At 37.4% G+C, this 13,906-nt stretch overlaps 1 protein-coding gene across 1 annotated transcript in view; it reads left to right on the plus strand.

Annotated features, from left to right (window-relative positions):
• Nucleotides 1–13,906, plus strand: part of LOC110901111 — a 51,615-nt gene that overhangs the window by 15,098 nt on the left and 22,611 nt on the right. The window contains exons 9-11 of the mRNA XM_035982244.1: nt 5,095–5,233; nt 6,068–6,148; nt 6,302–6,394. Of these exons, the coding sequence (XP_035838137.1) occupies nt 5,095–5,233; nt 6,068–6,148; nt 6,302–6,394 (313 nt within the window). The remainder of the gene's footprint in view (nt 1–5,094; nt 5,234–6,067; nt 6,149–6,301; nt 6,395–13,906) is intronic.

A 13,906-nucleotide genomic window follows, 5' to 3' on the forward strand; every position in this document is an offset into this window, starting at 1 on the left:
GTTTATTACGTAAGTCATTACTTTCTCGTGTTGCGTCGGCGTGTAAACATTGCAGAGTTGGGATTCGAAAGCTGAAAAGATGTCCATCTGTTTTGTCCTTCACGAACACAGCACCCTACTGTGCTAAAGAGATTTAAGCTTCGCGATCTTCGAAAATCCCGTGGGTCTTTTAGCGAGATCCACGTGTATTCCCACTTCGTTGATCATATGACCAAAAAGGTATCTCTCGAATCCAGAAGTTACCTTTAACAAGACTTCGCGCGGAGTGGCTCCTCCCTCAGGAGCCCTAAAATAAGATACAAATGCCGCCCATTATGTTCCTTCCTCTTGGAAATGATCCAGAACGTCATCCATAAATACGGTCGATTCATGTGGTCCACAAAGCTGCTGGTCTGTTGATTAACTCAATGGTCATGGTGCACAAAGTCGCAATGGCCGTATTGCGTTTGATATGCCGTTTCAGGAACATTCTCCTCATGGTCTTCCGTCAATACATGGTCAAAGCAAACAGTTCTTGATTGTCACCTTGCTGAGTTCTGGATAATCAATACACATACGAAAAAGGCTTTATCTTCCCGAATATAGCTGGGGCTCCCCAAAGCGAACAAAAACTATGTCCAATAAAACTCCTATCCAACAGTTCCTGTAGATAGTCCTTGCAACCCTCCTGGTGCAAGACGGTATGTAGCACGAGTAATCAGGGTTGCCCCTGTCGTGAGATCAAACTGAGATTCTGCCTAACAGTGGTGGAAGTAAATCTGTAAGCTCTTCGGGTAGCACACCGAGAGGAATCACGAACAACTGGTGGATCCTCGATCCTCTTTTCCTTAGCCTCCACATCAGTAATGGTTGCTAACGCAGCGGGGTGATCCCTCCGTAGATACTTCTGGGCTTTCATAGCTGATATGGTGCTAACCTTTGCACCACTCTGTTGCTTTAGAACAAATAACGATTCTCCACACAAAATTTTCTCCTCACATGGTATGTCTGCGTGATTTCTGAATAACCAATCCACACTAACTACTGCATTGTAACCATCAGGGGTAGTAGAAGGAAGGTCGATGTCGAACACCTGTCCCCCAAGGTCGAGTTTTGCATCCTATCCAAGCTATCGTGTTGCTATTACGCCTGGTATAGCCTATGCCATGCTAAATGTCCTTCCATGAGCATCGTTCCCAATGTTTGTTGTTTTCGCTACGAGAATTTCCAGTACCGTCGTCGTTCCTTTGGTTATGTGTCGTCTTGATTTAACAACTGCCAATCCATGCCGTAGGCACCTTCGTCCTCATACTGTAAGCTACGATTACGAGCGCTTCAATGTCGCCGTGCTTGTTGCCCTTAATGTCGCTGCTTGTAACGGGGTCCTGTGACATTTCACCAACAGGGTACATCCTTTCGTATTCCGTGCCACGTCTTAAGACGCTACTCATGGTGCGGGCGGTTACACAGTCCGCTCTACAGTCAATCGTCATCGATTTTGTCCTGATTGGTTCGTAAGAGTCGACTCCCATGAGTCTCTGGCTAGAGTTAAGGATTCGATTGGGGTCAAATCGCTATTGTTCGTTGTCGGTAACTAGGGTCGTTCAAATGCTGAAGTCGGTAAGGTACTACGTTTACCCTCTTATCCATCGTCCTTGCAAGTTGACTGAGTAATACACGGTATGTCGCGAGAGTGTTGTAGAAGTGATCGCACTTCGGGATCTAAGGCGTCAACACGCTAAGTTCCAGCAAACAAAGATAAGTGAGGAAAGTATAGTCCAATCATTTGACGCTAAGCTATCCAACTCAGGGACGTTCATACTAGCACCTAACATTCTACACAGTTCGCAAGGCGTTCAGATGTGTGATCAGGTGATACACAATAGCATCGAGATTCGTAAGGATTCAAAAAGGGGTGAAAAGATCATGTTCGAGTAGGAGACAATCACTGCTATGACTCCTATAGACTGCTGAGTTCTAACATAACACCAACTAGACGAGCGGAACCCTTTTCACACTCGTTAAGCCTCACTGGGACTCACATGCACCTCACGTTATTATTATGTGTGCACCCATAATAATAAGGCGATTTGCATGCTGATCTCAGTGCCTCTTAACTTGCGCTAAAAGGTTCCCCACATTCAAATAGCAAACAAAAGGTTTTACAGGATCAAGAATCACAATAGTCGAAGGGTAGCGTCACACTAACAGTTCACATAACAGGGGTTGGTAACATAAGTGCTCATACTGTTGTGCCAAGTGTGCATTCACGTGTAATGTTATACATAAGTGTACACTAGATATACTATGCAATAGTAAATGAGAAACGAACCTTGCAGTCTGGAGCTGAGTGTCATGGTCGATTTCGGTACTGTTCGGTTATAGTCTGGTTTTATGAAAACGTTTGAAAACCAAGTTCACTATAACCAGTGGCTCTGATACCAAACTGTCACACCCCCAAATTACCACATAGGGAATGTCCCTGTTAGGCGTGTGACATACCAATAACGAGCCACCAATTACATTGAACCCATACAAGTTATAAATAAAATCCCCATTATTAATAAAAACATCTTCAACAAGTTTTAAACGAAAATCAATAAGTTCAGCGGAAGCAAATAGTAAACCAAGTTAAACTGTTTCAAAACCAAAGTATAGTTTCATGAAATCAATCGCATAAATCCTCCCAGTCGACCCATGACCACTCCAGCTACTCCAGACAGCAAGTTCCCCAAATCCAAGATACCTAACGACCTGCAAGCATGCAACAAGTGTATCAGACAACGCTGGTGAGTTCATAGTTTTACAAAAACGTTGGTTACCAAATGTTTAGTTAATCCATTGAAGTTAATTCCGAAAGTAATGTTGAAAACAATGTTGATAATACCCCAATACAAGACGGCTTCTGATTATTTTGCCCTTTCTCCAATGCTCCTATCAAAGCATTGGTCATGACTAGGTCATTAGTTCAACACCCGTCCTCCCAGGAACGGGGTGAGGTTGCCAAACCTAAGTAGCGCTACTAACTAATACCATGTTACCTTCCAAGTAACCAAACAACACGGAGGGACTTTAAAGGTGATAGGATGAGTATATTATCCAACATTCCCGTTTTACCCAAAAGACTTATCCCTTCCCAGGATACCCACTGACTGTCCCAACCACCGGGACGCATGCTCAAGAGAGATGAACTCACCTTTGGTTTGCTCGGTAAGATCAAGTACTTGTTTATCAGTTAATCAAACACGTCCTAAAAGAGTTACCGATAACAATCAGTTTTTGCATACAAGTAGTCACATATTTAATACACACATTGAACAAGTAACGTATAAGAAATGCACATATCGACTTTCACACAAGTCTTAACAGTTAGTCACGTAACACAGCCGTCTACTGACATTATATAGTCCATACAAAGGTGCGGCCCTGTTTACCAATTAAACATGTCCGGCCCAATCTCGAAGTTCGCTACACATCCAATTCACAATCCTACGGCCCAGATTCGATTTACCAAAGTAACCCGGTTATAACCCAGTCCAAACACTTAACCCGCACCCCTTAAATCACGGCTCACTTAATATTGGCCCAAACAGTTCACAAACTATACCAAACTCATTGCACACATTGCACCAGTATACACACCACATAATACTTACAAATCCAAATGTGTGATTGGGTCAGTTGGGGGTTTCATTTAGCTACAGCCCATCAACCAATTATAACCATGCAACTAAACGATTAACCAGACCCCTAACATCAAGAAATACTTGTTCAATCATGAGTTCATACATCCGTTATCATGACATACATTATTTTATCACATACATTATTTTATCACATCTCATCATAATCAATACAAGAAATTATCGATTAATCATCCTCATAATATTCAGATCGGATCGCATGTATTCATCAGTTTATCATCTTCATATAAAATCTTAGTTCATAATCAGCATTCATACGATCCTAACAATACCCAGTCATGGTTCTAGCAAACCCTAAAGCATACAAGAATTCATGAATATTAGTGCAATTCAGTAACAACCACACATATCCGTGAACAATCTATCATGATTAAAACAAATATAAGCATACTAACCAATCGCTATCATACAAATATTCACACAGAAACCACCAGTTCATCACGTAGCATACGATTGTTATTAGCGGGATCGAACATGCAACACCTAATTCTTTTCTAACTTTAAACCTGGTTTACTCATGTTTGCTCAAGATCAACGTCTTCTATAGTGGATTAGTTAGTATCTCTAATAACATGAAGTCCTTAACCCTTATTCATCATGCAAGAATCAGGTTTCCTTATTTACAGAACATAGATGTGGTTCAGTTAATCAAGATTTCACATAACACACTCACTAATAAAAGTTAGCGTAATTATAAGTCTACTAACTAGAAACCTTGATCGACCAAGGTGATGCACCGAGAGGGGGGGGTCTGCTATTGCCGTGCGTGTTCTTGAGAGAAGGGTAGGGTTTGTTGTAATGGATATATCGATTATTATGATATGCAAAGAGGATACGTGCAGTTATAATATAAATCCAATCTCAACACAAGTGGGCCGATTATCCTCTAAAACCAATATTGACACAAGTGGGCCGATTATAACAAACAGTACCATTGGGTTGCAAGGATTGGGTCATGCTAATATATATATATATATATATATATATATATATATATATATATATATATATATATATATATATATATATATATATATATATATATATATATATATATATATATATAAATATATATGCAAGGTTTAGGGAATCACTAGTTTGGTAAGAATGGGCCTAAGCCCATTTAATTGGGTTGCCGTAAAAACTCGGGCGAACCAGCCCCCCATATGCGCGACACAAGGTTCGGGCCCAATTCACACACTCATCCACATACTCGTACGTATCAACATTTAGTAATATCATTATCATCACAATTGTTCACTTATTTTTATTGTCGCAACGAATGTGAAAGTAGGATAACGAAAACAGGATTGCGTGACTAAAAATAAGGACCTTGAAAGTTCGGGTTGTCACAAAATCACTTTTATGTAATTTTAATGTTGTCTAAGCACTTTTTTTTTATTTCTTTAAGGATGCGGATTCTTACACTGGGGATAACACCACACCTGTGTCGAAGGATTACGTGAGTGACTTGAAGCAACCATCTTCTGATATGAAGCGTAACCTGGATGATGTTTATTTGAATGATGAGGGAGTGGGGTCGTCAGCGAGTAAGCCTCGCATGTGTGTTGAGAAGAAGGCTGTTGACGAAGATCTAAGCAACAATTGATGAAGGATATTTGTCAAAGGGTGTTTTTAATAAGAAACAAATTATTTGTTTTTTCAGTATTGGATTTTTTTTGGTATGCTATGACTAATTTTATGTTCAAAGACATTATCTGTTTTGCGGTATGCGTTATGACATATTCATGTTTGGTTAAATATTGTTTGATTGTCAATCATGTTTTGTTATATTCGTTTTTTTTACTAGAGTACGTTGATGACTCTAATTTTTTTAATTTACTCATCCGAAAACATAAACATAACTAAATCAAACTTAAATTTAACCTTTAACATTTATTAATTTTTTGTCATCAATTCAACATTTACATTTATAAAACTATATATGATATATGATATTTAATATTCCATTACACCTTTAAACTTTTTTTAAGTAATATTTTAAATATGTCAAATTTTTATTTTCGTTACATTTCTATACTTATTTATAGAAAATCCAATTTTTAGCATTTTTAATCAATCACCAATAAATGTGAGATTGTTTTTATATTTAATGTCATTAATTTTCTTCCATATCATTTTACCAATTTATAGTATTCATTCCATAAATAACTAATAGCGTAGTTCTATAAATTCGCAACACTTCATACTCTTTTCACTAGCATCTCATGGTTTTGTGAATTTTCATTCTCGAGTTCCTTATACGGTTGAAACATTTCGTTAATCACTTTTTATATTTCCATTAATTTTTTAGTTATTTTGTTAAAAAAATTTTCATTCATGCATTTGTTTTTCATTTTAAACTTTTATGGTTTTTGTTGTAGTACTCTGTGGTGTTAACAAAATGCAGAATACGTTTCAACAGCTTACTTCATATTCTTCTGAACCTCCACACCCTGGCATCGGTAATAAGTGTACGTGTTTTCATACTTTCTTCTAATATAGAAATTGTTATTCAACATTTTTTTCGAAATATTTTTATATTTTAACAACTACATTTTCCCGCAAAATCCATTCAACAATTATTTGTACTTTTTTTCATTTTTTTTTCTTTGTAGCTGACGAAGGTAAGTATAGACGTTGGTTAAGAAAAATATATCTTGATTATAAGAAGTCAAAATCAACAGCACTTCCGGCTTATTTTGTTAGAGGTAATTTTTTTTTCATTTATATATTCATATATGTTTATAATACATATATTTATATCATTTACTGTTATAAATCTCATTTTTATATAAAATCGATAATACATATAACAGATTCTAACAGATTCATATAACAGATTCTAATAACATATAACAGTGGCTGCCTTAACTTTCGGGACGAAAGTTCTTAAAACTTGGGGATAATGTGACACTTCGGATTTTCCCGGATAACCTTTCGATGTAACGTTTCGTGTACGTATTTTATTAAATGAAAACGATGAATTATGTGACAACCCGAGATTCCAAGGTTTTCCCATACACCTCACTGACTTCAACTAGAATTAAAAGTGTCTCACAAGAATCATTTACCCAGAGTGTCCACTAGAGATTTAGCCACTCATAGTGCAAGATTGATCTCAGTAAGCGGAATACACGGTTGACCAAAGTCATCATTAATGGGGTTAATATAATAGAACTAGTTAATATAATAAAAATTAATGTTGAAAATGTTGGCCACGTGATGATGATTATGTTCCCCTCAAAAACCTCAAGTGATGTTGACTATGTTGCCATCGAAATTGATGATGTCTCCTGATGTGATGTTGTCTTGAGATGATTAAGATTAAGCATAAGTCTCGATGAACTTTATTGGGTTAACGTCCAAGGGATTTTAGTGGGCTGACATACATGTAATGTTCAATTGTTAGCACATGCAATTCTTGGGCCGATAGAACACTTCACATGTATATAAAATGAGTGAAATATAATGATTGGACCACAGACCTTAGTGGTTGCTATTTCAACGAAACTTGTAGAGTTTTGTCATCACCACTAACCCGACAAAACAAGGGACTTTCGTCACAAGCCCAAACTCGAAGCCCAAACACCCTCAACTAGTATCGCATATATGTATAGGTATTTTTATAATTCCGAAAACCCTACCCCTCCCCAAGTTTGCGTGCAGCAGGAGACCCCCCACCCCTCTCGTGAAGGCTTTATTGGTTAGTATTCATGTTTACTCTTAGTGCATAGTTATTGATTTTATTCAGGTGTGAGTTTATATGATGATCATGTTATGTGATGGCTGATTAATATGATTAGTGATTTGTGTGATTATACATGTTAAGGATCCGATGTGATTTTACTTGGAATATTAATACAGTGAATTGGCGATCAAAATAGGAATGATAACATGATATTCTTGAATATATGGTTGTCGTAATCATCGCATAACTAGTGTATGATGTTGTTACTTGGTTTGATTTACATGAGCATAAATCAAAGTGGAATGGTTGTTTTATTGTTTGAATTGAATAGTTGATTAACATTTTAGTAAACTGCCAACTATGATTGATCGAAAATATGGAAAGAAATTTGAGTTGTCCACTAAATTCACAAATGTCAAACAACCGATTAGGATATGACAGTAGCTTTTAGGGGTCCAATATTTGATGGTAGGTGGTCTGACAAGTAGATAACCTTGAACAAATAATGGCGGCCCATGTGATCCAATTAATGTTGCATGTGATAGTTTCTAGCATTATGTGAATTATTTAATTTTGATGAACCAAGAAATTGTAACTGTTGTTGGGTTTGGATTAAATGTCTTGGGCCGAGTAGGGTGTTGGTTAAGCATAACATGTGAGCTTGCATTTTAACTGTTGGTAGGATTGGGCCACAAATGGTTAATAGAATTATACAACTATGTGAATGATTGTTATGTGATGCTAAGTGACTAATTGAAATCTGATATGTGTGGTGAAGGCTTTATTGGTGGCATGAGAATTTATTATGTGAACATATTTGAATAATGGGGTTTTGCGGCACAAACAACTGATATCACATGTCTGTGGATAAGTGTATTTCCATAATGCAATTTGTGATTATGTGACCTACGTATGTGACATAAATGATCACAAAACTGATTGGCTTTGATAACCATGCTAGGATTTGATTGATCAACTTGAATACGTAGATAAATATACCGAGCAAACCAAGGTGAGTTCATCTTTCTTGAGCATGCGTCCCGGTGGTTGGGACAGTCAGTGGGTATTCCTGGGAGGGACAAGTCTTTTGGGTAAAAACGGGAATGTTGGATAATATACTCTTCCTATCACCTTTAAAGTCCCTCCGTGTTGTTTGGTTACCTGGAAGGTAACATGGTATTAGTTAGTAGCGCTACTTAGGTTTGGCAACCTCACCCCGTATCTGGGAGAACGGGTGTTGAACTAATGACCTAGTCATGACCAATGCTTTGATAGGAGCATTGGAGAAAGGGCAAAATAATCAGAAGCCGTCTTGTATCGGGGTATTATCAACATTGTTTCAACATTACTTTCGGAATTAAATTCAATGGATTAACTAAACACTTGGTAACCAACGTTTTTGTAAAACTATGGACTCACCAGCGTTGTCTGATACACTTGTTGCATGCTCGCAGGTCGTTAGGTATCTTGGATTTGGGGAACTTGCTGTCTGGAGTAGCTGGAGTGGTCATGGGTCGACAGGAGGGATTTATGTGACTGATTTCTTGATATTATACCTTGGATTTGAAACAGTTTAACTTCGTCTACTATTTGCTTCCGCTGAACTTATTGGTTTTCGTTTAAACTTATTGAAGATGTTTTTATTAATAACGGAGATTTTATTTATAACTTGTATGGGTTCAATGTAATTGGTGGCTCGTTATTGGTAGGTCACACGCCTAACAGGGACACTCCCTACGTGGTAATTTGGGGGTGTGACAGTTTGGTATCAGAGCCATTGGTTATAGTGAACTTGGTTTTAAAACGTTTTCATAAAACCAGACTATAACCGAACAGTACCGAAACCGACCATGACACTCAGCTCCAGACTGCAAGGTTCGTTTCTCATTTACGATTGCATAGCATATTTAGTGTACACTTATGTATAACATTACACGTGAATGCACACTTGGCACCACAGCATGAGCCCTTACATTACCAACCCCTGTTATGTGATCTATTAGTGTGACACTACCCTTCGACTATTGTGATTCTTGATCCCATAAAACCCCTCGCTTGCTATTTGAATGTGGGGAACCTTTTAGCGCAAGTTAAGAGGCACTGAGATAAGCATGCAAATCGCCTTATTATTATGGGTGCACACATAATAATAACGCGAGGTGCATGCAAATCCCAGTGGGGCTTAACGAGCGTGGGAAGGGTTCTGCCCTATTGTGTGTAAACTTGGTAGTTTGTAGATTTCAATGTGACAACCCGAACTTTTAGGGCTTGTAACGTTAATCTTGTGATTCAAACTTCTCGTTAATTGTTTCTTTCTAACACGGTTGTTGTAACTCAGTTAGTTAACATGACTGTATATTTGGGCCTATACACACATGCGCATACTTGGAACCCAACCCAACACCCGTATTCAAACCTTAGAGTTGGGTTGTGTAGATGTTTAATTAATAGGACTTTGTTACTAAATACTTGGACTTGGTTACTCCTTGGCCAGGTTTCGTAGCCCAAACCTTAACAAATGGCAGTCCACGTGGGTGGGCTTGAGCCCACTTAGGCTAATAAAGCTAACCGCCCAAACAAGTGTATAATACGTATTGTATTAGGATAAATATAATGATAAACTAAAACAAACCCTACTGCTCCCATATTCTTCGTGCGTACGACAACAGGAGATTTCCCCCTCTCGAACTAGCATCTCAACCGGTCACCTTCTTGGTTAGTATGTTCTCTTCTCTACTCGAATTACATTGGTTAATTGTCTTGATTTTATGTGATATGCGAATATGTGTTGATGTGGATAGACAAAAGCATGATCCTAGGATTGCTCATAAATTGTATCAAGATATGGACAACTGTTGATTAATTGGTATTGCTCGATATTAATGGCTTTGAGGAATTAATCATGATTATAAACTGAGTATGTGAGAATCGAACACTAGTATGTATTTACTTGTTAACATGAACAATAATATGGGTTCTGGGCGATGGTTTATGATGATTTCAATAATAATTATTGGGTTATTTGATTCAATTTTATTAGGATGATTGGTGTTAATGAGTCAATAATTGTAGTAAGAATAATAACATGATAAGTAATTGTTGTTGTGATTAAACTAGTAGTCCCTATCGATGAATATGATAATTATTTGATATAGAATGGGAATAAACATGAACTGGGTTGTGACCATATATGAAACAAAAGAGAAACTAAGGAATTCAGGCTGCACATGTGGGTATGTAACTTGGATCAGCCGCACACCTTATATCAGAGTTGGGCCAAACCTGTTTGGGCTGAGTCTTGTCCTTTTCTTAAAATAACATGTTGGATAAGTAAATATTGTGTTGAGGTTATTTGGGCCTGGATGCAATGAAAGGGGAGACACACATGTAAGTAGGATCAGTAAACTGTTTAGGCTTGACGTGTTAGTCTTTGGGCCGATACCTAGTTGGGCCGTACTAGTCTTGACAAAACAGAATATGTATGCTTGATTGATTTGTGAACATGTACTGTTGTGTTAGACTAAAAGCATAACCATAAGAATTGTTTGTTTAATTGTATTAAACCTGGACATACATAACTAAGCTGTGATAATAAACAGAATCGATAGGGGAAAGTCGTTTGAGATGTTAGTCCATGATCCGTGATGATTTGTATATCGAGATGGGTGGGTAATTCTGAATAGTATAAAAGTGAGGTAACGGCAAGATCGGCAATTCGGTACGATATTATGTACATGATCGTTGATGTAGCAATGTGACTTCATGCTAGAATTATTATTAACTATTAGTGGATGAATATATTTTCATATGATCTGAGTTGTTTAAACTGTTTTTCTTTTAGTGAGGGTTGATGTGAGGATTAAGTGTGTATGGGCATGATCGAGTGTTGCAATATGTTAAGATATAATCGGCTATGCAATCGTATGATCTCGATATAGTGATAAGGTTCTGATGTTCATATGGGCATGATTATTAATTGAGTTGTACTAAATATTTTCACCTTATTTGTTTATGAATAAACTTTTGTTAATTAAACGGTGGTACTTGATCCGATTCAGTTGGCGATGAAGTGTACGTGAACGGTTGTGTTATCGCTTGTATGGCATGATGAATTACCTCTTTGAAACCTGAGTTAATAATATGTAATGCTTGCAAACTGATTGATAGAATGTAGTGACTGATTGAGACTTAGTATAGCAAATTAGGCATATGATTGGGCAAATTAATAGGGATGACTAATTGGTTGCTTATCATTAATTGATGTGCATGAATACACAGTAATATGGAGTCAATGAAATCAAAAGGGGCGGTTGAAAGTTGGGCCGGTTAGTGGATAAATACCAAGTCCACATATTATGTCCATTATTGTGTCAAGATATTAATTTTTGTATGAGCCGGTGACATTATATGGAACATATTCATTCAGTTGTGAGAGTGGACTGTATGCACACACATGTAAGTTTGAATGGCATTGCTGGGCCACAAACAAGACAACTGGTAGTTGGACCAGGAAGTCAAGGTTCGTTAACTTAGTCGAATTCCAATCGTGAGTGTTGGTTGGAACTCAAGACGTGGACCGGAGTTTATGTGGGAGCGCGAAAATCAGATGAAACTCAAGTATCCTCAACTCTTTCCTGTTGACCAATCTAATTCTGGTAGCACTAGCGAATTTCGGGACGAAATTCCATTTCAAGTTGGGGATGATGTGACACCCTGGGAAAACCAGGAAAACTACGCAACCTAACTAGCTTCCTCAGTAACTACGTGCTAAATTTCGAGACGAAATTTCTTTCAAGTTGGGGATAATGTGACAACCCGAGATTCCAAGGTTTTCCCATACACCTCACTGACTTCAACTAGAATTAAAAGTGTCTCACAAGAATCATTTACCCAGAGTGTCCACTAGAGATTTAGCCACTCATAGTGCAAGATTGATCTCAGTAAGCGGAATACACGGTTGACCAAAGTCATCATTAATGGGGTTAATATAATAGAACTAGTTAATATAATAAAAATTAATGTTGAAAATGTTGGCCACGTGATGATGATTATGTTCCCCTCAAAAACCTCAAGTGATGTTGACTATGTTGCCATCGAAATTGATGATGTCTCCTGATGTGATGTTGTCTTGAGATGATTAAGATTAAGCATAAGTCTCGATGAACTTTATTGGGTTAACGTCCAAGGGATTTTAGTGGGCTGACATACATGTAATGTTCAATTGTTAGCACATGCAATTCTTGGGCCGATAGAACACTTCACATGTATATAAAATGAGTGAAATATAATGATTGGACCACAGACCTTAGTGGTTGCTATTTCAACGAAACTTGTAGAGTTTTGTCATCACCACTAACCCGACAAAACAAGGGACTTTCGTCACAAGCCCAAACTCGAAGCCCAAACACCCTCAACTAGTATCGCATATATGTATAGGTATTTTTATAATTCCGAAAACCCTACCCCTCCCCAAGTTTGCGTGCAGCAGGAGACCCCCCACCCCTCTCGTGAAGGCTTTATTGGTTAGTATTCATGTTTACTCTTAGTGCATAGTTATTGATTTTATTCAGGTGTGAGTTTATATGATGATCATGTTATGTGATGGCTGATTAATATGATTAGTGATTTGTGTGATTATACATGTTAAGGATCCGATGTGATTTTACTTGGAATATTAATACAGTGAATTGGCGATCAAAATAGGAATGATAACATGATATTCTTGAATATATGGTTGTCGTAATCATCGCATAACTAGTGTATGATGTTGTTACTTGGTTTGATTTACATGAGCATAAATCAAAGTGGAATGGTTGTTTTATTGTTTGAATTGAATAGTTGATTAACATTTTAGTAAACTGCCAACTATGATTGATCGAAAATATGGAAAGAAATTTGAGTTGTCCACTAAATTCACAAATGTCAAACAACCGATTAGGATATGACAGTAGCTTTTAGGGGTCCAATATTTGATGGTAGGTGGTCTGACAAGTAGATAACCTTGAACAAATAATGGCGGCCCATGTGATCCAATTAATGTTGCATGTGATAGTTTCTAGCATTATGTGAATTATTTAATTTTGATGAACCAAGAAATTGTAACTGTTGTTGGGTTTGGATTAAATGTCTTGGGCCGAGTAGGGTGTTGGTTAAGCATAACATGTGAGCTTGCATTTTAACTGTTGGTAGGATTGGGCCACAAATGGTTAATAGAATTATACAACTATGTGAATGATTGTTATGTGATGCTAAGTGACTAATTGAAATCTGATATGTGTGGTGAAGGCTTTATTGGTGGCATGAGAATTTATTATGTGAACATATTTGAATAATGGGGTTTTGCGGCACAAACAACTGATATCACATGTCTGTGGATAAGTGTATTTCCATAATGCAATTTGTGATTATGTGACCTACGTATGTGACATAAATGATCACAAAACTGATTGGCTTTGATAACCATGCTAGGATTTGATTGATCAACTTGAATACGTAGATAAATATACCGAGCAAACCAAGGTGAGTTCATCTT

This window comes from Helianthus annuus, chromosome 13, assembly GCF_002127325.2.
Source record: "Helianthus annuus cultivar XRQ/B chromosome 13, HanXRQr2.0-SUNRISE, whole genome shotgun sequence".
NCBI lineage: Eukaryota > Viridiplantae > Streptophyta > Magnoliopsida > Asterales > Asteraceae > Helianthus > Helianthus annuus.